Raw genomic sequence first — 25,746 nt, forward strand, 5'->3', positions numbered from 1 at the left:
ACTGGCCACTTAAATATTCTTCTTGCTCTTCAGCTGCAGCCTGTGGGCCCCCAGCCAGCCCTCTTGCATCTCTATTGCGCTCCTTTACCAGTCATGTGCTAAGGCTGATTCTTCTTTCTGTTTGTCTGTAGTTATAGGCTTTTCTCTCACTATTGTTCAATTGTTTATTTCAGAAGATTTCTTCACAGGTTAGTTGTAATTTCATATTGGTCCTGGGAGGAGGTTAGTGTAACTTTCTGTCACTCCTCCGCCATCTTGGATCCTTCTCTGGTTTATAAATGTGTATGAATTCACAAAAGCCCAAATTATGTTTTTAATTTTAATTTTTATCTTTAATATTTACTTTGAAATTGTTTTTAGTTACAGAGCAGGAATTTCTGTATGCTGTTCATCCAGATTAACCAATTATTTTATTAAGTTATTATTTTTTTATAATTTTATTTTGATGCTATTAATATTATCATTACCATTATCATCATTATTGATAACTATCTAGAGTAAGTTGTAGACATCATATCATTCTTTTCTTTTACCTAAATACTTTCAGTGCATGTTTCTTAAGAATAAGGATATCACTTATGCAACTATGGTATAAGTATCAAATTTAGGAAGTGTGACTTTGATACTATACTGTTATTAAATACACAGTCAAGATGCAGAACTTTACAAGTTGCCTGGGTAATATTCTTCATATTTTTTTACTTGATCCAAAATCCACTCTACTCTCTTTAAAAAAATTTTTTTTTATTATTGTTCAATTACCATCTTTTAGTCTTTTAATCTGTACCAGTTCTTGAGCCTTTCTTATTCTTTCATAACATTGACAGTTTTTAAAGACTGGCAATTGTTTAGTAGAATGTTCCTCATTTAAATTTGTCTGTTATTTCCTCATAAATTAGAATCAGAAATTTTTTTTTGGCAAGAGTTTATAACTTTTGACCTAATAAATTCCACTTCTGGGAATCCATTATGAAGGAATAATAGTAAACATGTAAAAAAAAAAAAAGAACCCACCCACTTGTATGACTTTAAAGCAACACAATGTTGAGTAATAATAAAATCACAGCCCACATGTTCTAGGATCATACTCAATATCCAACAGTTTACTCTGTCCTTTATGTGCATTATCTTACTTAACCTTTCAATAAAAGTGGCAGCCCCTGTTCACAATTCTCCCCTTTGACCCTCTTTTGTTTTGGCAGCTCAAGAGAATGAATCAGTAGTGCTAAACCAACCATGATTGCTACTCCTGTCTCCAGATACTTCGCAGCCTCCCTTGCAGCTGAGGAGAAGCATCAGACTCATTTCTGGTCAGTGAGTTCGAAAGGCATGTTTCCTGGAGGACCATTGGGAAAAGCAGAGCCTCATGTGGAGAAAGATTTGGCCTACTTCTTTTTTTCTTCTTAAGGTGTTGGTGTATGCTGTGCCTGCTTGGGACCCTGGGGACCATCTTGTAGCCTTGAGGTCGTAAGAGTGACAACCAAAGTTCTATGTGCCAAGGGTGACAGAGTGGAGTGAGGGAATGAACCAGGATGCCTGATGGTATTGTGGAGCTGCTGACCTAGTCCTGGACTGCCTACCTTGGGTTTACTTGGGTAATAAGAGATTAGCCAACTTTATTTGAACTTTTGGTAACTTTCTCGAAAGTTACCAAAATTTCATGAAAGTCACGAAATTTCATGAAATTCCACAATAGGAATTTCATCTAATGATAACGGGAATAATTACATATCATTATAAAAGTTTTATGTTATTTAATCTTTATAACAACCCTGGAGAGAGGTACTACTCTTAATCAGACTTTATAATGTGACAACTGTCAACTACAGCCTGGAATAGAAGCCCACCACCAAATCCCCCCAAGCATGGATCAGGGCCCACTTTTTCCCTCTGCAGGAACAGCAGAAACTTGGGGGGGAGGGGAAATAAAGTACAACATTTAGCAGATGCCTAGGAACAAACCGAGGCATGGGGAACTGATTCTTTCTTTATGGAAAAGAAAGTAGGCTGATAGAGAAGTGGGTAAATTGAGAGCCCTGAGGAAAGTCAGGGAAAGAGCTGGGAGTCAGGAATGAGGCAATGACCACATCCATGTGGGGCATTTCAGTATGGACAGAGGTAATCAGACCAGAGGACCAGTACCTGACTCCCTTCTCCAAAAATCCTCCTTCTCTCTATGAGATGCAACTTGGGGAAAATTGCCTAAATTTTCCTATAAAGAAGTTTTTATTTCTTCATTAGTGTCCAGTATGTGGAAGGTAAGAATGGCAGTGCCAGATTAAGGAGGTATAATTCTTTCTACCCTGTGCCTATACTCTACTGGACCTTATCATGAACTGCCTGGTGGCGAGAGTTAGGCTGCAAGAGACAATGACCTAGCTATAGAAACACCTATCACCATTTGGTGGTTTTTGTCACCTGTGGGATAAAGTCCAAATTCCTTGATAGGACCCTCACACTCAGGCCCTGCCCACAGTCACATCTTCATTTCTTGCCACTTCACCCTGCACCCCTGAGCTCCCATCACCCTTTCAATCCTGGGATAGGCCACGGTGTCCCATCTCCCTACCTGTGCATATAGTGCTTCTTCTGCCTGGAACATCCTGAACACACTCCAATGCTTACGTGCTGAAGACACAGTTCCCATGTCTGTGTTGGCAAAGTCATTCTTCCTCAGCGTCAATCTTTCTGCCAACACCCTCTCCGCAAGAATAAATCATTTCCTCTTTGTGCTTCCTCTTGCTCACAGACGCTTGTGTGGCAAAACTCTCCTGCATGGCCTCCCGGAACTCAAGCCTCCATCCCTCAGAACGTGTTTCTCATTCCTAAACCATGCGTTCTCTTGGTAGTCGGGGAAAAAGTATTGTTAATTGTTTGCCACTAGTATAATTTAGTACAGAAGCTTGACATACGGAAACCACTCAGTAAATGTTTTGGGGAATAAATAGAAGGCACATAAATGATAATGAAAGAATTAATTCATTCATGACTCTATTCAAGGTCCCTTTAGTTATAAAATTCTATGGTATAAATATTCCTATTAAATATGAAATAATGTACACTAGAATATTATCTAAATCCTAAATTTAAAATAGTAATATATATCATAAAGTACACATATAAATGTATAATATGTGCATATATATGTATGTGGGCATATATGTATATATTGCCATGATAATTTTAAGGGAAAGTTTCTTAATCTTTATTCTTTTCATAGATTTCTTATGATAATGTAAAAGTGAAGTAGAGAAAATAGGAACTCTAAATTTTAATGTTTGAGCTACAACTGGCTTTAAATACCAGCACACATAACTTTTTGTATCTGTCCTCGAGTTATAAGACAACAATAAAGATATCTGTTTGCTAGTACTGGTTTCATTTCTCACTCCAAGAGACAAATACAAGAGAAATCTGGAAGATATTCATAGAACAGCACAACTGAAATACTCAAGAGGATAAAACAGATTTTTACGTCCTTCTGAAAGACACATGAAACCTGGCCACTCATTCAAGTTCACTTTAATAATAATTTATTGAGTGTCTGGTGTGTTCAATATGGTATCAGTTAGTTATTCATTTATTCAACAAGTGCCTATTAAACACTCTGTGATGGGCATTTTTCAAGGCAATAGAAATAGAGTAATGAATAAATAAAACAAAAAATCTCTGCACTCATGGAACCTACATTCTAGAAGTATGAGTGCTAACAAATACACAAATAAATACAACATATATTGAATCAGGTAGTGATAACTGCTTTGGAAAAAAACAAAATTGAAAAAGGAGTTGGGAAGTATCTGGACTCAGGAAGGGGGGCATGGTAATATTAAATTGATTGTCAAGGAAGGTGACATCTGTTTCTGCTGTCCCTGAAGAACAATATCCGATGCAGATCTTGAATGGTTTGGGGAATATGGAAGATGTGCAAGTGGACATGCTTTTCTCTAGAGTCTGATGGACCTTGCATTCCATTAGGAATTAAAGGGTGCTGTCAGACCGGAAGAGATACTCTTTTCAGTAGAGGTAGAATTTAACAAACTTGAAGGATGGAGAAATTTGAAGGATGGAGAGTGATATGCCCTGATGGATGTCAGTTGAGGATGGCAGGAAGAATGACATAAGCAGAGGATGCCCAGGTAAAGGAAAGTACTGCCTTCTTTAGGGGCAAGTGGGAGATATCCCTACTTCACTGGGGAAGAACAGGATAGTGCCAGTTATATGAAGTGGGGAAGCCACTATAAGCCAGTCGGAGAAGGTCACACTTGGTCATAATAAAGTTAATACTGCTAACCATGCATTAATTTATAAGGGGCTGACTGGAATGAAAGTGGTGAGAACAGTGATATTTTTAAAGGAATGATATTTATAAAAATAAATGGCAGGCCTTGGTAAATGATTAGATCTGAAGGGTAAAGAAGAGAAAGAAGTTAGAGCTGACACACTCATAAAGTTCAGAGAGGTGAATGAATTGTGTTATTCTAAGACCAAGTAATCTGTGATCCAAACAGAGTGTGACTCATTCAGGATCACACAGTAGTTTAAAGCTTGAAGCCAGAACCCAGATTTCCTGCTTCCCACCCCAGATGACTCCAAGGTTTTAAACCTGGCAAACAGAGAAATAGTCCTTCCAACAGAAATGTATCAGTATGGAGGGAGAGCAAGCTTACAACTGGGTAGAGGAGATGAAGAGTTTCAGTTTTATATTCGTGAAATTTAAATATATTAACTGCAAATGTCTGGGAGATAGGCAAAACTTCAGGGTTGGAAACCACTCTGTCCCTTACCAGTTTGTGATCTTGGGCAAGTCACTTAATTTCCTGAGCCTCAGTTTTCCCAGTTACAAAGTAGGGATCATGTTAATTATGTAATAGTTGTTACTAATTAATTAATTAATAATTGTAAAGAGCTAGGAACAGGCCTTGGTACAATGTGAGTATTATTTAATTGTGTGCTAAATAAAATAGGTAAGATGCAATGGAAGGAAAGAGGTTTTCTTTCCTGGGAGGTAAAAGAAGATGTGGAGAAAACTATAGGAGAATTTGAGATGATTGATGTAATATCTGTTACAGAAGTCAAGGGTGGAGTTTTATGAAGGTGACAAACAAAATCAAATGACACAAAAATGCAGAGAAAGAGGCCAAGAGAAGTCATAAGATGTGGAAAGAAGGAGGCCCTCAAAATACGCTTTGGACAGAGGGGCAGTGAGGAGACGAGCCCAACCAAAGGGACCTGAGAGGTCACGGGACTCAAAAGCAAGGCACTTAGCTATTTTTGAAAGTTGCTAATGATCTGTGAATGTATTCAAGAGCAGGTAAAGTTTTAAAATAGGCATTTGACTAAATTAGTAGAAACACATTCCGCAGTGGATTGTCAAAGGCTATTTAGAAAATTTGAAATAGAGAACAAGGGGATAGTGACCAGAGGGGAGAAGGAAGGGAAGTTAAGGGGAAAAAGGGGGAGGGATTTGGAGGAACAAATAGGAAGGACACACGAGAACTAAGGGTGGAAATGGGAGGGAGGTGGGGAGCAAGGGGCGGGGGAGGCTGGGATTGGAAAAATAGACAAAAAACTGTACTTGAAAAATAACTAAATAAAATTAATTATTAAAAAAATAATAAATAAATAAAATGACTAAATAAAATTTAAAAAAGAAAAAAAAATTTGGAGTCATTTCTAACCATCAGAGAATAGACGGCATGGAGGATACTAATCCTGGCTTAGACTTCATAGTTAGGTACCACATACTAAGTAGAATGCAGCATGAACCGACATTAAGATGGGAGATTTTATGATTTCCACCCTCCCCCTCATATATATATTATATATAATATACATTTATTTTATATTATTTATTAATAGGCATTTATTTATAATTTATAAAGGTATATCATTTCTATTTATAATTATAAATTATTCATAATTTATTTATAATTCAATAAATAGATATATTTCCTTTAGTGAAAATTCTCAATTTGAAATGCTCTTATTATATTTTTTCAATAAAGTATATAAAAGTATACATAGAAGATTCACAGACATTCAGGAATTTAGAGAAGCCCATCTAAAAGGCCAGCTTACTATATAGTGAAATAAAGACTCTGGTTTTAAAATTTCACTATGAATCTTGTATTTGTTCCCAGTTTGAAGAAGTACTCATAGAATTTTTCACTTAATTGTTTTAACAACAACTGAATTAGAATTGTTTTCTATCTAAATGTTTGGTTATGGGGGGAGCTGAGTTTGCCACCCCAAAATATGCCTTTTGGGATGTTGATTAAATTAAGCTGATTATTTTTTAAGAAAGAAAAGACTGAGGAAAAAATCTTTGACCTTCCCTCAACTGCTTAAAAGAATTTAGATGGAGAACCTGTTCCCAAAAGGGAGATATCATCATAGATAACCACAGTTTAACATAAACTAGCATGACAGACAGGGAGGAACATAACAAGTCCTTGACCAAAGTCCTCTCTATGTCCCATTTTTTAAACATGGCCCAGCAAGCATTTATTTGCCAGACTCTTGCTTTTCCAGCTCCATGTATATTACCTTTCTGAACCTTAAAGATCCAAACCACAACCCCTTTCTCCTTAGCTCAAAGTGGAATATAGAGTAAGAGCCTTAACAGCCCAATCTGTCTTTCAGCCCCATATTCTTGTGGAAACCCCATATGCGCATATGTAATGGATTTAGTTATTTTTCTCCTGTTAATATCTTACATTAATTTGATTATTAGTCCAGCCAGAAGAACTTAAAGGGGAGAAGGACAATTACTTTTCCTTCCCTACACTTATAAATCTCAGTACCGTAAGAATACTTAAGAGAATTTGGAAAGTCAGAAACTCCACATCTCAAAAAGCTTTCTTATCTTTGGATCTCTTTGTGTCCATGCAATGTTAGACTAAACTTTGTCTTTTTTATCCAAATTTTTTTAAATTTAATTATTGTTCAAGTACAGTTTTCTGTCTTTTATTCCCATCCCAGCCCCACCCCCGTGCTCCCCACCTTCCTCCCATTTTCACACCCCCTTAGTTGTTGTCCATGTGTCCTTTATACTAGTTCCTGTAAATCCTTCCCCTTTTCCCCTGAAATTCTCTCCTCTCTCCCCTCTGGTCACTGTCCCCTTGTTCTCTATTTCAGTGTCTTTGTTTTTAGTCTGCTTGCTTAACATTGTTTAGCTTCCTGTTAAAGGTGAGATCATATGGTATTTAGTCTTTCAACACCTGGCTTATTTCACTCAGCATAATGCCCTCCAGTTCCATCCATGCTGCCGCAAACTTTGTCTTAAATGCTTAAAGGCATTGGTATTTGGGAGCAAAGGTTACCTAACCAGCTTTGCAGTGTTGCTAAACTCCCCGAGGCATCCAAACCCAGAGAAAGGAAGGTGATGGGAACAGACCAAATTCAGTGCTCAGGCATTTCAGTATTAGGTTGTAAATTGCAAACAAGCACTGTCCAATAGGAATATAATGTGACCCTCACAAGTAAGTGATATATGTAATTAAAAATATTTTTAATGCAACACATGTTAAAGAGGGAAAAATAGGTGAAATTAATTTTAATAGGTTTTATTTACTTAATATATGAAAAGTATTGTTTTAACATGTAACTGACATAAAAAATCATCAACAAGGTATTTTGCATTAATTTCTCAGTACTGTCTTCAGAACTCAGTGTATATTTTACACATTCAACACATCTCAATTCAGACTAACCATCACTTTGCATAGTCAATAGCCACTTGTGGCTAGTGGCTAACACATTGAACAGTAGTGCAGCTTTGAACCAAAATTTTTTTTTATATTTAAATTTTATTTATTTATCTTTAGAGGGAAAGGGAAGGAGAGAGAGAGAGAAATATCAATGTATGGTTGCTTCTAGTGCATCCCCTGCTGGGAACTGGCCCCTGCTGGGAATTGGCCTGCAACCCAGGCATGTGCCCTGACTAGGAATTGAACTGCGAACTGTTGTTTTGCAGGCCCGTGCTCAATCCACTGAGCTACACCAGCCAGGGCTTGAACCAAAAATGTTTTGCTTTAGTGTTTTATTTAAGGGCAGGTTGACAGAGGTATTATTTAGCGAGTGTTCTAGTAAAGGAAACCTTAGTGCAAACCAGTAAGTTGAAAGAAACACAGACTTTCCCACTCCAGGGAGCAATGGGACTTGCTGATTTCTCTTGAGTTTGGAGCTGGGCTTCTTAGTAGAATTCTCAGTCCGAAACTAAAATAAACGGAGCTGCAGCATATTCTTGAATTACAGGAAAGCTGTGTGCAGTATTTTGCAGGAGAAAAGGATTTAATCCTAGGCTATGTATTTATTCCTTGGATAGATCATTATTATTTAAGGTGCCCCAGGAAGCATGATGGACATATTGTTTGCAAAAGTTTATTTGTATTCTGAAGTATCCACTGGTTCGTTTTTGTTGTTTTTTGTTTATTCGTTTTTATTGTCTTTTCTCAGGCAGGGGGTGACCCCTTAATGAGGCCTAGCGTTGTCCTGGCCGGGTGACTTGGTTGAAGTGTGGGTCGCTACACTAAAAGGTTGCGAGTAAGGATTTCGGTTTGATCCCTGGTCAGGACACAGAACTTGGCGGCTGGATTCCAGGGTGGGGAGCTATGAGAAGCAACGTATCAATGTTTCTTTCTCACGTGTCTCGCTTTCTCTCAAAATAAGAGTGAGGATTTAAAAATGTTTAAAAAGTAATAGAAATAATAGTATTAATAATAATAAATACTACTCATAAGGCCTAAGGTAGAAAGTTCCTGGGTTGGTTTTCCGACTTGCCAACTCCGTGATTCCGCCAGGAGGTGCGGGGACCCCCCTCGCCCTTGCGCCCCCGCTGCTTCGCCGCTCGGCAGAGGGAGTTTCCGGCGCTCAGTGGTCGCGGGGTCACCTGCCCTCGCCCCTTTCTGCCTGCGGTGGGGAGGGCAGAGCGCCGGCGGTGGCAGCATCCGGAGGGCTGTCCCGCGGTGCGTCCACACCCTCCACTCGCCGCACGCCAGGCGGGCGCGGGTGGCGGGGCCGGCGGCTGCGGAGACTGGGCCCTCCCCCCGTCCTCTCGGCGCAGAAGGTGGAAACGCGGAAGTTTGCCGCCAGCGCTGACAGATGCGGCTCCCTCCGCGTGCGCTGCCGCGGCTCCGCGGTGCCCCGGGTCCCCGCCGTCCGCCGCCCCGACCCTAGAGGCCCCCCGCTCGCGCGCCCGCCATGGCCACGCTGCCCACCTCTGAGCGCCGCGCTTTCGTGCTCAAGATCAACAGGTAAGACGCGCCCCACGGGGAGGTGGACTAACGGCCGCCGGGTCCCAGCCCGCAGAGCGCAGCGGGCAGCCGGGGCGGGGCGCCGCCGGCCGAGTCCCCGGGAGTCCGCAGCGGGGCACTCCTGAGACCCGGGAGCGCCGGTCCCCGGGCCACCGTGGTGGGACACCTGAACGAGCAAGGGTCCGTGCGTAGGGCTCGGCCACTTGTCCCCGAGAACCCAGCCCTCCCGCTTGTCCCCGGCCACCACTGTCCTGAGAGCGACCTACAGGGCCGCCTCCCTAACCCAACCTCGCCCGCAAACCCCTGCACGCAACGCCCTCGGGCTTCTGACAGGTGGCCGGCGGGGAAGCGTGAAGGGCCGGGCTTGGCTGTGCTGGGCACGCCAGGAGGCTCCGCTGAGAAGGGGCAAGTAAAGAGGTGGTTGAAAAGAGATTTTGCCCTGAGGCAGCTGCTTCAAGACTTCAGTTGTCCCCAGTAGGGCTCTTTTCCCTCTTGTTTTTTTCAGAAAAAGTTTGGCTCCTGCTAACATGGCTATTTTTATTCCTTGGTCCAAAGGAGCCATGAAGTGGAAAAAGTGATTTTTAAAAATTCTCCATTTAAATAAACAAAAGGAATGGCCTGTAGCTGGCATTTTTGCATTTATAGCACTGCAGCGAAGAACTGTGGACATTGGTCCAACTCACTGTCCAATTCATAATCAAAATTGTACCAATTAAATGTGAGCACATCAATGTGTACTCCCTGTGTAAGTTCTCACCAGAGGTGTTTTAACTGCAGTTTTAACACCACTGAAAACTGCTGACTAGTGTTTGGAGACATTTTTGTCTTGCCCTGGGAAATCTAGACTCTGCTGAAAAGGTAATGTGAAACTCGTTTTGAAGGGTCAGCTTATTATTACTGCCCTCACTGCTTTAGGACTTGTTAGTTTTTTAACAGCCTTTGCAAAGGCTGGCTTCACAGGAGGTTTATTTCTGGGCTGCTAGTGCGTGAAGAAGTTTGAAAGGAGGAATTAGAAGCCCGGAATAAGGAGGTGGTAAGGACCTCAAGAGGGCATATTGAGCTTCATAGGTGATTTTATTTCCACATGCTGTGTAGCTATGAGCAAACCATTTCTCTTACCTCTTTCTTCATCTTTAAAATGAGTTTAATTATTAATGTGTACTGTATATCAATATTGGAGACCAAAGGTCTAATCAAAAGGCATAAGGCGCTTCAGAGATTTCCCAATGGGAATTCCCCCCCCCCCCACATTAGGTTTTGTAGCTGTTGCACACCAGGAGGGGCAATTCATTTGGGAGTCAAACTGAAGTTACTGATGGATGTACCACTTTCCATAGCTGCTACTCCATCCTTGTAAAAGTTGAGGTCAGAAAGTGTTACTCAGACAAAAAGAGACTGTGGGTTGGATGGAGTTAATTGGTAGAGAGCAACTAATCCTATACTCAGTCTTGAGAGCAGCAGTGAGATTGGCATAGCCTGACTGGGATCATATCTGCTTGTCAGTGGGCTCTCTGTCACAAACTACGTGACAGTGAGCGTGCTATTTAACCTCTTTACACATTGGTTTCTTTATACTTCAAATGGGGCTAACCATAGTACCTATCTCTTATTACTGGTGGGAAGATTAAGTGAAGTAATACCTACACAGTGCTTGTAGTGCCTAGCTCAGAACAAATGTAGCTATCCTCATCAGCATGACTATCAAATTAATCATTGTCATCATCATTTCTATTATCACCTCTCTGAGATCCTAAGAAAGGAAGGTAGGAAGAAAAGTTGAAGTTGGAGGACTTCTCATGCAGAGGCTGGTTTGGGCTTTGCATGGTGATGCCAGTGGCTGATTGGAACTGCCTTGGGGTGGATGGTCTTCCTCATACACCTTGTCTCTGTGCCGAGAATATCAAACACATCTAATGGAACAGAATGTGCGATGCAGTCTGTCCAAGAGTCCCCCTCAAGTTAAATAAAATGTAAAAGTTTCTCTAATTTCAAGCAAGAATAAATATTGGATATGCCTATTTTGAAGGTTCATTTTGTGTATGGGGTGGGAGAGCTATACTAAGGAAGTTGGTGTAAAGAATAATTTAAAGGAGTCAATAAGGACATAACTAGTATTAATATAATATTCAAACTCACTGTTCATTGATGACTTAACTATGTCTCAGAGACTGTTATATTCTTAATGGATTATATCATTAAGTCCTTACAAAAATCCTGAGGCTCACATGAAGCCTCACATAGAATAAGAAAATGAAGCTTGGAGATGTTGCATGAGGCCGCGCGCTATTTGTTTAATACCATACAAACCAAAGAGAAAGAGCTAGGATTTCAAACTGCTCCAAAAACGTTGCTTTTAATTGGCCATGAGCTACTTTGATCAATGCATCTTAAGAATTTCCTTTAAAAGCAAGAGGGAATTAGTTTTTTAAAAAATTGTTTCAGTAGCAGAATCGACTAATTGTTCTATATCTTGTTCAGTGTTTAATATCTAAACAAACTAACAATGTGATGTTTTGCAATTTTGAAGCTGAAAAAATATTTTCTTTTCGGTGCCTAACTATTTTGTAAAATAGTAAAACTGTTGAAGTAAGGCCATCAGTATATTCCACATGGGTTCATGTTCTTTACCTTTCTACTCAGAATAATACAAACTAACCCCTAGAATTGCTTATGGATTAAAATTAATGTGCTTCCTATTAAGGAAATGTTGAAATCTGATGTGTTAAAAATCTTATTTTTCAAGAGGCTAGTTCTCCCCATTCCAGCCTTAAGAAAGAGTGAGCAGACTACCTCACAGTGGGAAAAGAATGTCCCTGCGTTTTTCAGATTCTGTGGCTTCTTGCAAGCTGCATTGCCTGGAGTAGGGGCAGGGCAAAGCGCAGGAGGGAACTGGGAGTGCCCACCAGTGCCCATTCTCCCACGACTGCCCTAGCTCTCTCATGCTTTTATGAAGCCTACACTTCCATGTGTTGAAAATCATCATATAAGCCTTTTTTTGTCTTGTGTTGAGCACCAGGTATAATTGTGTGACTTGTTACAGTTAACCATTTCTCTAAACCCACAGCTCAGGGAGATGTAAGAGAAAAGATCCACCATTGACTTTTTCTGAGCTGGAAGAACAAAACAGTTTCTTATAAGTGTTATATGCTTGTCTTTATTTCAGTTTAATTGTCACTGACTTCCTGTGCCCAGAGAAAGACTAGAACTGAATTAGGCTATTCATAATAATGTTTGCATTTGGTATTTGAGGCACTGCTGCATTAAATGTCATAATACAGTTTTTGTATGAGCACCAAACGTTGTCAACTACCTATTTTTTTTTACTGGGCTTTCGTGCTTTCATAGAATATAAAAAATACTACTGATGTTCTGAAAATTCATTACAAATCTTTGTTTTTTAAAAACAGAATGGATGTAGGACTTGATCAAATATTTAAAAAATAAAGATTTTGAGCAAGAAGTACAAAAGTGCAAAGTGTAGAAAAATATTCATGATCCTCTGGACATTCAGGATTGAAATAAATAAATGATAGTGGCTTATGCTTGTATAATGGTCACTGTATGAGAGGTACTGGTCTATCTTCACATATTATGACTCATTTGTCCCTTATAAAATAGGAACAATATTATCTCCATTTTACAGGTGGAGAAACTGAGCACAAAGAAGTTATAAAAATTGTTCAAGATCACAGATAGCTAATTAGAGGCAGAGCTGATTCAAATACCAGAAGCCTGGCTTCAGAACCCTCTCCCTTACCACTGTAACATGCTGCCGTCTCAGTTTTATTTAAAATAATAATAAAATAATTGATATTTATTAAGTATTTACTATGTTCCAAGAACTTTATATATCCTCATTTCATCATTGTAGAAAAGGAACAAAATGTTAGGCATAATAATCACCATTAATGAGTGATTTATTGAAGATAAAAACAAGGAGCTAAGAAGATAGATTGAATGAAAAAAAACCCTAATAATTTTAGGCATAAGGACCAGACCAGTTGAAAGTATAGAGATCTTCCTGAGAAGTATTTGCTAATTTCATGTGCAGAGATGATGCAAGCATAATATTGTATATGTATTTGCAAGTATACACATATGTCCGCAGTGTAACAGTGCTGTACTTTAGTAGTGATGACAAAGTAGGGTGTTGGTGCTTTCAGGAATTGTTTCATTTTCCCGATTTGTTCTAGACCAAGGACCGATAGTAGAGGCTTCGGACTCGGAATTTTGGTCTTTCACATTCAAAATCATTTTCTTTCAGATTTTTGGGAAAGCCTCTTGAACTTCAGGCATCTTGTGTGATTGAAAAAACCTGCTAGGGTGAAACTTTGAGCTCTGACAATGCCCATGTATGTGTGGCCTGATGTTTACTTCTATGTGAAAAAGAAAATATAATTGCATCACGTGGGAGATACATGATGTAATTATATCACGGGAGAGAGGTACCGCTCAGGGGACTAGGTCTCCGTCTCAACTCCCCACACTGAACTAGTGGTGCAGTGGGATGATATTTAAAATGCCTCCCCTTTCCATCCTCTCGGACAGGCACTTTGAGAAGGCAGGCATGTGGCAACACTCAAGACTTCTTGCTGGAGAAAGTTAAGAAATAGGAGCACTTAGTTCTTTTGCTGGGGAAAGTTAAGAAACAAGAGCACTTCTTTGCAGCATTGAACAACCAGGTGCTTATTCGTGTCTTAGTCAATAATGAAGGGTTAAAACAACAGAAATGTACTGTTTCTAGTCCCAGCAATGTTCAGTCTAATTCATTAACAATGAACAGCCATTGAGGCTCTCTTGGCTGTAGGAAAATACCGCAAAACTGGTACAGTGTGGTTAAGTGTGGTCCCTGTGCTTCTGGAGTTTGCAACATTAGTGGTACAGTTTTCTGTATTGACAATTTGGGGGCACACAGAATAGAAACAGGTTGAAATCTCTGAGAGTATATGTATGAAGGCATCTGTATGCAGGGGTTCGATGAAATCAAACAACTTGGTGGTTAGCGTGGGAATAAGACATTGTGTCCCACTGCATTCCAATCAAATGCACGGTCAGAAAGCAGAAATGGTAGTGGCAGAACTAGAGCTTCTCCTGCCCTTTATTATTTTCATTCATGTTCATCATTAGAAGTAGAAAAGTACAGTCAGCAAACATTTCTACTATCCATGAGTTACAGCTGCTAACATTTGGATGTGTATCCTTCCATTTTTACAAAAATGGGATCATATTGCATATACTGCTCTAGGGTTTGTTTTTTTAATTTTAAAATATGAACAACTCTCCATGTCAATCAATGTAGATTTATATTGTAATTTATATAGGCTGTGTAAATTGCCTTGACTGGATATGCAATGATTTATTATTGGGCCTAAAGATGATTTCCAGTCTTTTATAATAATGTATGGTGCTTGATGGAATCATCTTATACATATATCTTTATGTGCTAGTGCAAATATTTTCTTGAATATTTTGAGAAGTGGAATTGCTTGATCAAAGAAGAGAAACATTTTTCAAGCTTTTGGCACATGCTAAACTTGTCTCCCAGAGGTTATTCCTATTTACACTTCTACCAGCTGTCTTAAGTGTGATAGTTTCCTTACATTCACACCCTGCTGGGTTTTATCATTCTTTTAAATCTTTATTTGAAGTTTTGATCTCTTCTCTTAAATGTGTCTGGCCTCTTCCTGTCATTCTTTGGAGATTGAAATAGCCATGAATTTATCCTTTTTTTTTACTTGATGTACAACTAAAGATTGTGGTAACCTCTGCCTCACTTTCTGCCTCTATTCATTGAATAGATGGGTAAATGGTAATGGTAGATTGTTCTAGCAACTTAGTTTTTTCTTGATTCTGTTTTAGACTCTAGTTGTCACACTTCCACTTGCTTTTTACTTTACTTAACAGTATAATTCAGTCTACCCTCCCTTGCATAAGCTCTAGCCCTTTTAAATGAAATGGCAAATAGAAAATCAGAATCCCTGTCTATTACAAAGTAAGATTCCAGGTAACATAACTCACTGTGTTTTCCCTTGAATCAGAGTATAGAGAAATGAGCTCATTTCACACTTTTTGGGTGCTCCTCTTCCTCTGGGATTGGCTTTGGTGTTAAGACATTATGTTAATATCACTCTGCCCGGACACCTCAGAAGGCTTCATGAAGTTCTGTTACTCCTATCACACAAAAGATAAAATTCATTGTTCTCCCCTTTGAGATGCCAAACATAAAAACAACACACAAGTTATCCAGTGATATACAAGCTAAACTGGGATAAGTTAAGAAATGCAGAACTGTAAAGTAATTGACCCTTCTGCTTTCTACCTTCTCTTGAATTTCTGGCTCATGGATGGGTTAATAGGCTTGTAAATCCTAGACTGTTTGGTTTATTTGTTCATTCATTCATTCCAGCTATTGAGGGTATTATGTTCTAAGTACTGTGGTTGGCACTGGAAATACAAGGACAAATAAGTCATGGCTTTGCCTGCAAGGAACAGGAGGTTAACCCAAAATCATGGACTGAAAAAGGAGGGAGACTTCTCTTACCTCCTGCCCCTCCACACTGGGTACTGGGCCTTCTAAGTAGTCATCTCGGCAGTGGCAGTGGTGGTGGCTGCGGCGGGGGTTGGTTCTGTCACTTATTTCAAGGATGATAGCATTATCCAAAAACATATTTGGAAATCCTTTTAGAATTGCTCTCAAAGACTGGAGTACAGTTATTTTTAAAAATAAGTTCAGTGGTACGTAATCTTTTTCCTTTGATGGAGAATTTCCTTTTTTTTTCCTTAGAAAGTGTCAAAAATATGGCAAATTTAATGATGTGGCAAGTAGTGGAGGGCCCACTGACAGAATTAACAAATGTTAACATGTGGTCACTTTTGCTTTAGAAACGTTTAAATTAAAAAAGAGAACATTACGGATGCAAAAAACCAAAATTTATCCAAGTTCATTTGGAGACCTAATTGGCTTTATGAAGCTATTTGTGAGTCTGGGAGCATGACGTCTACCAATAGAAGGGCACCCTGAGAGCTTGTACAAAATGGAAGGTTTTCATAGGCAAAAAGAGGGTGGGACTGAGACATTAAAGGAGAGTGTTATTTCAGGCAAGGACACCTTCCCTTAGGGGAAGGCAAGGAGTCTTATCGGGAAGAATGCCTCACTAGTACTGTTCAACTGATCAGTTTAGAATTCCACTTCTGGAAGAGGTTGAAACTGCAATTAGGTTAGGTGATGTGGCTTAGCAAAAGTGACTGTATTTTAGCTGTTTTTTTTTTTTGTTTTTAAGATTAAAAAATATATATATTTATTTATTTTTAGAGGGGAAAGGAAGGGGAGAAAGAAATACCAATGTATGGTTGCCTCTCGTGCGTCCCCTGCTGGGAACTGGCCTGCAACCCAGGCATATGCCCTGACTGGGAATCGAACTGCGATCTTTCCGTTCACCGGCCAGCACTCAATCCATTGAGCTACACCAGCCAGGGCCTGTTTTGTTTCTTAACATGATAAATTTGAACACATCCTTTGCTCTGCTCACCGCTCCTATTTTCCTCATCTTCAGAGTCCAGCTCTATCTCCAAGCTGCACTTTCATTGTACATGTGTGCGCACATCTCTATAAACAACACATTGAATGGTTTCTAGAATGAACCATAGGCATTAGTATTCAAGGAAGCCAGTTAAATTAGGTAATATCAGTTTGAGGTAAAGATGGGACTATCTATAAAATAAATGGAGCTGTGTTTTAGATGCCTCTTTACATGGCTCTGAAAGCAATTGCAAAGAGGGGTTCCAAGGGTGACTTTAGGAAGGCAGCTCTAGCAGAGTAAATTGTACGACACTTTCTGCGTGGAATTAGTAAAAACAACGGTTACTGAGACATGTACATTCTGGGAATGTTTTTCAATAATTATTTACGTTGTATTCACATTACTCATTCCCTAGAATGGTCAGCAAATTTTTAAAGAACATTCTTTTCTCCCTCAGATGAATGTAGCCATGATTTTCATTTGAGCTAAGTGTTTGAGTTGATAATATGTTTATTTTTAAACAATATGGTTTTAATTTTATTTAAAATAAATAAAATAGTAAATACTTTGTCTTATGTCCTAGACATTTGATTAGGGAAAGTATGTGGATTAACAAAAGAGGGTGTGGTATTTGCTCAAAAGTCTTTATGTTGTTATTTTGGCCTTGGTGTGCCTGAATGGGCAGGGTTGATTTTCCTGTGTTCAGGGATACATAGTCTTCCTGTTGCACCATACTTCAAATTTAGACAAACAGGGAAGAGTGGCCATGGGGAGAATTGCTTCTCCCCAGTTTCTGCTTCCCCTCGCTGCTGCACGGGGTCATACTCGGCACACAGCAAACAGGTTCACTGGTGGAACTATTAAGAGTTCTTGGTACTCAGCTCCCTGCTGTGGACTGAGAGCACTGAGAAGTTGGGCTCCCATCAAGGTTACCTACCTGGGGTGCAGGGCTCATTAGGGAAGCAAACAAGGATTGCCTGTGGGGTGCTAGTTATCACACAGTCATTTATAGTAGAATGACAGTCCCCTTTCCCTTCTGCTAGTAAAATCTCAGGTTCAAAGTCCTTTAAACATATACTTTATTCTACTACTTAACATAATTGTTTCAAGACAATGGTGACCATCTGTTCTCTGTGGAAACAAGATTGTCATCTCCCTGTTGACAGTCTGGGTGGTTTGCTTCACCTCCAAGTATTTTACTCTTCATTCCAAATCACTGCTTGTTCTCATAGTATCCCTTTAGATGGAGTAGCCAACTCACCAACAGTATTTTGTTCCTTGTTCAATAATTTCATTCAATTCAACAATAATTTTTTTGATTACCTGTAACTTTCTACAGGCATTATGAGAGGCAAAAAAAACAACCAAAACCAAAACCAAACCAGTATATGCCCTCTGAATCCAGCTGGACTGAGCAGGTTAACGTAAATGCAAAAGATAGAGAACGTGGAGGTGGTGTTTCTGCAGCTGGGTAAGGAAGGGTTAAGGACAGGAATGTTGACAGAACTCAGGGGAAAGGAGTTGCAGCAGCCCTGGAGGGTGAAGAGGTGAGACTTCTGTCCTGAAGGACAGAAACTGATAAAATGAGAAAATTAACTAGCAGAATGCGGAATGGTTGGAGGGGGTTGCCTAAGAGGGATAAAGAAGGAGCTTCAGTCATTCTGATGTGAGGTGATTAGGTCTGGGACTAGGCTGGCGTAGGGAGAAAGGAATGAAAGGGGACTGTGTCTACAGGTACTTCATAGGGAATCAGCTGGACTTGAAAAGCAACTAAATATTTATTCATTTGCTCATTTTGTGAACACTGATTGTAGCCTACTATGTGCCTGGCAGTGTTCTAAGTACAGAGGATAGAGGCATAAGATGGACAAGGTCATTGTTTTAAAAGTGGTAATTTTCTAATGGAAAGACAAGAAAGAAATAAACAGGGAAACGTCAGATACAGTAAATGCTATGCAGAGAATGCAAAAGGGCCATTAGGAGGGTGTAGATACTTTAGAGAGAAAGGTCAAGGAAGGCATTCCTGAAGAGGTAACTTTGGGCCAACACCTGGCCATGGAATTAGCAAATGCTGGGCCTGATGCATGAGAAAGTTTGCTGTGTCGGAAGGAAACAGAGTCAGCGAGTGGTGTCTGAAATGGAGTGAAAGAGGAAGAGAGTGGTAGTGATGAAGAGAAAAGTAGGCAGAAACCGAATCACAGAAAGACCTTATCCGCCATGGGAAAAGTTTAAATGTTATTCTAAGTGCAATGGGAAGATCTTGGAGCAGAGGCATAATGTAATTGACTTTTGTGTTTAAAAGATCACTCTGGTTACCCTATATAGCAAAGAGTAGAAGCAGGGAGAGCAGCTGGGAGGTAGTGCAGGATCCTGGATGATGGTGGCAGGACAGGAGCTGAGAATAGAGACGGAGTGAAACAGTCAGCTCTGGGGTGTGTTTGGGAGGTTAGGCTGACAGGTTCGTTGTGTGCTGAGGGACAATGAGAGTAAAAAAGAAATCAAGATGTTTCCAAAGATGGAGTGGTGTGTGGATGCTGATGTTTCCAATAGAGATCGAAAAGACTAAAGGAGGAGCAGGCTTTTCGGGTAAATCGAGAGTTTCATTAAGTCTGAGATGCATGTTAGAAAGTCAAATGGCATTACCTATTAAGTGGTTCTGTTTAGGCGTTTGAGACTCGGGGGAGAGGCCAGAGCTGGATATTTAAATTTGCAAGTCATTACCATATAGATATTTTTAAATAAGGGAGGAGGAGAAAAATATTTAAATTATCTTGGTAAGTTTTAACAGCCACAAGCTATATGTATGGTATGATATTTTAATTGTCAAATAAATATGTGTGCATCTCCCTATAGAAATAATACAATAGAACAGCAAGGGAACCAGAAGGACATATACCAACATGTTGTAAGTGTTATACCTGGGTTAGGGTATTGATGATTTTTTGTTTACTTGTTTGTGTATATGAATGCTTCATATACTTCACAAATCTTCACAAAGATTTTCCAAATTTTCTTCAAAGACTGCTTGTGTAATAAACTAATATTTGTAAAAAAGATAATACCAAGATGATGCCTATGAGAAATTAATGAAAATTAGGAATTAGAGTTAGTTTTGGGAGGATGATTTTGTATTTCTCTTGTAGAGTTTTTGTTTAAGGTAATATAGTAGACTGAACATTTACATGTATTTGCTCCTCCTTCCTGTAAGTTGATTTTGCTTTTACCTTATTGAAGTTGACATCGAAATGTGGTCACATTTCCTAGGTAGGAAAGTATCATGGAAGAGAAAAGGAATGGGCGTAGGTGAAGAATCACTGCCAATTGGTGTAAGAAAGAAGAGCGACAAAAAAAGGAAGAGGAAGGAGAATTTGGCCAAGATATGACTGACAGATAATTTAGAAAAGGGAGTTAACAAGGCAGTTTAAAGGGTCAGATGTCAGATGCCAAATTATGAGGACAAAGAAAGAGCCTTTGGCTTGCCTTGACATTGGTCAGTGTGAACCTCTGAAACAGCAGTTTTTGTGGAATTGTGGGGAAGGAAGTCAGATCTCGTAGGGTTACAGAGGGAGGCAATGCAGAGGAAGTGGAGGAAGCTGGTAGAGACCACTCCTTTAAAATGTTTGGATGCGGCAGAGGAGAAGTGGGACAATGGTAACCAGAAGGTTCTGACTGTCTTTGGCTTTTACACAGATATAACATGCAATGCTGAACAGGGTAGAAGGAAGAAAGTGTGTTTATTATTCCCATAAAATATGTCTTACATGGGGATAAAGATAGTCTGAATACACAGTATTCTTTAATGTATAACAAATTTTGCTTTGCACTAGCATTAAGTCTCCTAACAATAAGTAAAATACTCTGTTTAGATATTTTCTTCCTAGGAGATTTTGACTCTCTCTTGCATTGTTATCTTTAAGAATATAATAATTCTTCCTATTTTATTATCTGCACATTTATCTTCTTAAGTTTGAAGTACAAAAAAAGTATGGGAAAGAGTGCCCATATCAGTTGTGTTTTCCTGTTTAACAAACCACCTGTTATGGGTTGATTTGTGTTCCTCCAGAATATTCCTACACCCTGGTACCTCTTAATCTCCTCTAATTTTGGAAATATGGTTTTTACAGATGTAATCAAATTAAAATGAGATCACAGTGGATTAGGGTGCACCTTAAATCCAATCACTGATGTCCACATAAAAAGAGGCACAGGGACATAGAAGGAAGAGGCCATACAAAGACAGAGGGAGATGTAGATGTTATACCACTACAAGCCAAGGAACACTAAAGTCTGCCAACAACCAGCGGAAGGTAGAAGAGGCAAAGGAAGATTCTTTTCCCCTAGTGACTTTGGAGGGCTCGTGGCCCTGCTGCCACCTTGCTGTTGGACTTCTGACCTCCAGAGCAGAGAGAATAAATTTCTGGTTTTTCAGGCCACCAAGTTTGTGGTGATGTGTTACATCAGCCCTAGGAAATAATACACTACCCCAAAGTTGAGTGACTTAAAACAATAGTAATTTATTATCTCACATGATTCTGTGGGTGGGCAATTTGGGTTGGGCTCAGTGAAGCAGTTCTGCTGGTCTTCCTGTGGTCATTCATTTAGCTGCAATTACCTGGTGGCTCTGCTGAAGCCGGGGCAACTAAGATGGCCTCACTCACGTGTCCCAGCATTGGTACTGACTGTCCCTCTTTACATGGTCTCTTATCCTTCAGTAGCATAGCTTGGTATTCCTTATGTGGTACTGGGAACGTTCTCAAAGGATGAAGGTGGAAGCTGAAAGGCTGCTTGAGGCTTAGTCCAGAATTCATACAACATAACTGCTGTCACATTCATTGGTCAAAGCAAGTCACAAGGCAACCATGCTTCAAGAGGTAGGGAGATGGACTCAGTCTTTTGATGGGAGGAGCTACAAAATATTTGCCCATTTTAATGTTTCAGCACACAACAAAGAAAGTAATCATATCCCATTTCAAACTTCACATATTTAAGCAGAAGGCCTTGTCATTCCTAGCAAAGATTATAATACCCATTTTACTGGCAGAGAAACTGAAAACAGATTAAATGGACTCCTTCAAAGTTACCAGTGAGTCATACTTTGTGAGAGAGTTTTTTGGCCCAAGGAAGACAGCTATATGTTGTGAAGAGCTAATCACAATTCTGCCTGGAGGCAGGTAAGTGAACTTAATAACTTCTTGGGTTTCTTTTAAATCTCATAATTACATTGATGGAGCCCAGATTGCAGTGCTGTCTGGTTCAGAGATGAAGCAGCAGTTTGAGACTACCAGAGAAAGACTGTGGATGAAAATTGCTATGTGTCACTCAAAGGAGCAGGTTTGAGTCTAAATTCAATGACTAGAGAAAGGGTCAGTGAGCTCTTTATCCTTGAGAATTACCAAATGGGCTTAGAAATTCAATGAGCACTGTGGAAGTGCTAGGCTGGAAAGAATTAGAGTGAGTAGAAGAAGAAAAAGGAGCAGAGAGGCAGAGAGACCAACTTATCAGGAAGATTTGTGCTATGGGTTGTTTTAGAAGGATTGCCTTAGTATCTGTTAAGATTGCTTTTAGCTGCTGCAAGGAACAGACCACCCTGCTAAATAGTGACTTAAACAAAGTAGGGGCTTATTTACTTTCTATATAACAAGAATTCCAGTGGTTGGCCATCCAGGCTTGGTATAATAGCCCAAGATTCCACTGGGGACCTAGGTTCCTTGTGTCTTTGTGTTCTACCTTCCTTAGTGTGTAGCTCTCATCCTCATGAACACGAGATAGTTCCTGAAATTCTATGTATTGGAAGAATATTGAAGGCAGGAAGAAGAGGGAAGGCAAAAGAGGCATGCCACCTAATTTTGCTCCCTTTTAGGAAGTTTTCTGGAAACTCATACAATGGCATTTGCTAGATATCTCATTGGTCATATCTGTAGTTTTATTATGCCAATACATTGCCATTCCAACAAAACTAGGGTTGAGTTAGAAGGGGATAATGTCTGTTCAAAGGCAACTAGTGGTCTCTGCCATAACCCTTAACAATTCCTTTATTAGTGACAGAACTTCCATTGTGGCATCATGACACCTCCGCCCCATTAATAATTGTAGCATATTCAAGCTCATCTAATTCCAGGTCCTTTGCCTACTGAGGAGGGATTATAGGTCCAATACTTATTCATCAAGGTAAACTATCTGCTGTAACAAGTAATCCCCAAATCTCAGTGGATTAACCCCACAAAAACTTACTTCATATTCATGTTGTAGTCTGATGCATGTCAGGTAGCTCTCCTTCAAGCTATGGGACCCAGGTTGCTTCCATTTTGTGAGTTTCAGGTTGTTCTGGCATCATTCAGCCAATGGTCATGAAAGAGAGTGAAAGATTGTGCATCCAGTTCTTAAATACCTCAGTTCAAAATTGGTGTGTATCACTTCTGGGCACAATCCATCATAAGGTTACCTACAAGGTCCATTAATATACAGGAGGCCTTGGGAGTATAGTTCTTGTCTGGCAGGCACTTTACATCAACAACTCTTCACTTTGAAAGGGTTGTATGAATCTTTAAGAGTGAGCTAGCCATCTGTGCCACAGGGTCCCAGTCACAAAGGAGGAGCCAATAAACATTTGTGTTGGCCTGGCTTGCTGTGCTTTTGGCAGATAACAACCATGTGCTCTAAGTCACAGGGATGTGGGTATGGAGGATACAAGGAAAGCAAAAACCAAATCCTATGGCTGAAGCACTTGAGATTCCAGGAGGAGACAGCGAGAATACAAAGCACAATTATCCTGTAAGGCAGGGTGGCTGATAGAAAAACAGTTTAAAATCTAAGCACAGGTCAAGGAAACCAGAGGTGCCATGTGCAACCAAACCCTTCCTAGAAATCCCACAGATAGATAAGGAACCAAATTGCTCAGCTACTTTTGTTTTCTGAGATCAATTGGCTTTAAAGTATTTTAGGAAAAACCACAAGATTAGGATAATTTTAAACAGCTTTTGAGTGATTAACTTAGAATTAATATTTTATTTGACAGGAAACAAGATATTTCTGATGCAAGAGAAATGAGCATTCTAAAGCATTCACTCCCACATAAAGAGGAAGGTGTCATGGTCCAACCTCCTTTCTAGCACAAGACAATGTTGATGAGATGTTGGGTCACTTTACTTTTTGTGACTGGTTCACTTTGGGTCTGTTGAATCTTCCTGTTTTATTTGCCTTTTAATTATTTTATAATCTATGAAATCAATCTTCCTTCTTCATGTTAACACTTGTAGTGATGATTACAACTCACACAGCCCTCACTTCAGACAGAAAACAGCACAGACATTCAAGCTGGAATTTGGGGAGGCAAACAAGTCAGATTCCTGTTCCAACTCCATTCACTGATTCTTAAGGGGAGAATTTTTGTTCTTTAACTTCCCTGTCTTAGTTTTCTCATCTGTAAAACAGAAATAATAATACCAACATCACGGGGTCAAATGAAATATTATCTCTGAAAATTGCTATATAAATCAAAGAGTACCAAACACACATTAATGAAATGATTATAAAATGGGAATAAGTGCCATATTTCTGTGATTAGTCAGTGAAGTAACATGACATACACTTAGCACGGGGTGTCACGCTTGGTAGGTGCTCATAAAAGAAAACTAAATTAAAAAAGGACAGAGTAAATCCACTGGAATGGAGAGTTGGAGAAATGTTAACAACAGCCACCACCACAACAGCATAAATTAAGGTCTTGACTCATTTCAAAGCCTGTCCTCCTAAAACACACACACAGATGCACATGCACACATAATAGTAAACTTGTAAGGAAGGAGATGTAAAGGCAAATAACAAATTTGGATCTTAAGTTTCCCCATGACCTCACATTTTATGAGGACTGAAAGAGATGACAGACACTGTTATCTTTTCCAAAAAATAACTTTTATGGGAACTTTTGGCAGTTATGAAAGACTACAGAGGAAACTTGGTGGAGCCACTTAGGTAATGCATGTCATATGATCCCAGGAATGCTTATATGAGAGATGGGAAAGAAATGAAATGTTGAAAAAGTAGAACCATTAAGGAAAATATGCAATTCGTTCTGTAGAATAGAATCTAGAACTATAGATTGGAAACCTTCAGATGTGTTTCCTACCTTTTCCTAGAATTAAAAATGGCTTCCTGTGACAAAAACTATATATGCGAATTATAGAAAAGTCAGAAGTGCACATAAACAAAAATTTTAAAAATAAAAATTAGGTTCCGGCCAAGATGGAGTCACAGGTAGAAATGCTTCACTTCCTTGCACAACCAAAAGAAGGATAACAATCAACTGAAAAACAAAAACCAACCAGAACTGTCAGAAAACCAAACTGCTTTGAAGTCCAACAACCAAGGAGTTATAGAAGAAACATTCATCCAGACTGGTAGGAGGGATTGAGATGGGCAGCGGCAGGGAGAGGACTCACAGCAAGGTGGTGGCAGACTGGGGCAGGTGAGGCAGTGACTGGTGGGTGGGATTTCCCGCATTCGAGGGTGGATAATCCAGGAGGAACAACTGGGGAGTGAGTCAAACTGTGCAACCCAGGGTTCCAGTGCAGGGAAATAAAGCCTCAAAACCTCTGGCTGTAAAAATCTGTGGGGGTTGTGGCAGTGGGAGAAACTCCCAGTCTCACAGGAGAGTCCATTGGAGTGGCCCACAGGGTCCTAGAAAGTACACAAGCCCACCCACCTGATAATCGGCATCTGAAAGGGCATAATCTGTTTGTGGGAAGTGGGGGAAGTGACAGAAAGTGGGGCAAAAACTAAGCAAGCTAGCATTTGACATTGTTCCATCTTTGACCCCTCCCCCATGTATAGTGCCACAACTCGGCAATGTAAGTTGCCCCCCTCTAGCAAATACCTAGACTCTGCCCCTTACAATGTAACAGGTGCACCAAGATAAAGGAATATGGCCCCAAATGAAAGAACAGATCAAAACTCCAGAGAAAGAACTAAGC

At 39.8% G+C, this 25,746-nt stretch overlaps 1 protein-coding gene across 3 annotated transcripts in view; it reads left to right on the forward strand.

Annotated features, from left to right (window-relative positions):
• Window positions 1-1,217: 1,217 nt before the first annotated feature.
• DOCK8 (dedicator of cytokinesis 8) overlaps window positions 1,218-25,746 on the forward strand; it is a 220,156-nt gene continuing 195,627 nt past the window's right edge. For 2 of the 3 annotated variants that reach the window (XM_037165574.2, XM_037165576.2), the window contains exon 1: window positions 1,218-1,310. In XM_037165574.2, coding sequence (XP_037021469.2) covers window positions 1,237-1,310 — 74 coding nt within the window. In that variant the 5' untranslated portion in view covers window positions 1,218-1,236. Of the gene's footprint in view, window positions 1,311-9,040; window positions 9,258-25,746 lie in introns of those variants that run through there. The other variant, XM_037165575.2, reaches the window with a different exon arrangement.

The sequence above is a fragment of the Artibeus jamaicensis genome, unplaced genomic scaffold (assembly GCF_021234435.1).
Source record: "Artibeus jamaicensis isolate MK-2021 breed Jamaican fruit bat unplaced genomic scaffold, CSHL_Jam_final scaffold_1964, whole genome shotgun sequence".
NCBI lineage: Eukaryota > Metazoa > Chordata > Mammalia > Chiroptera > Phyllostomidae > Artibeus > Artibeus jamaicensis.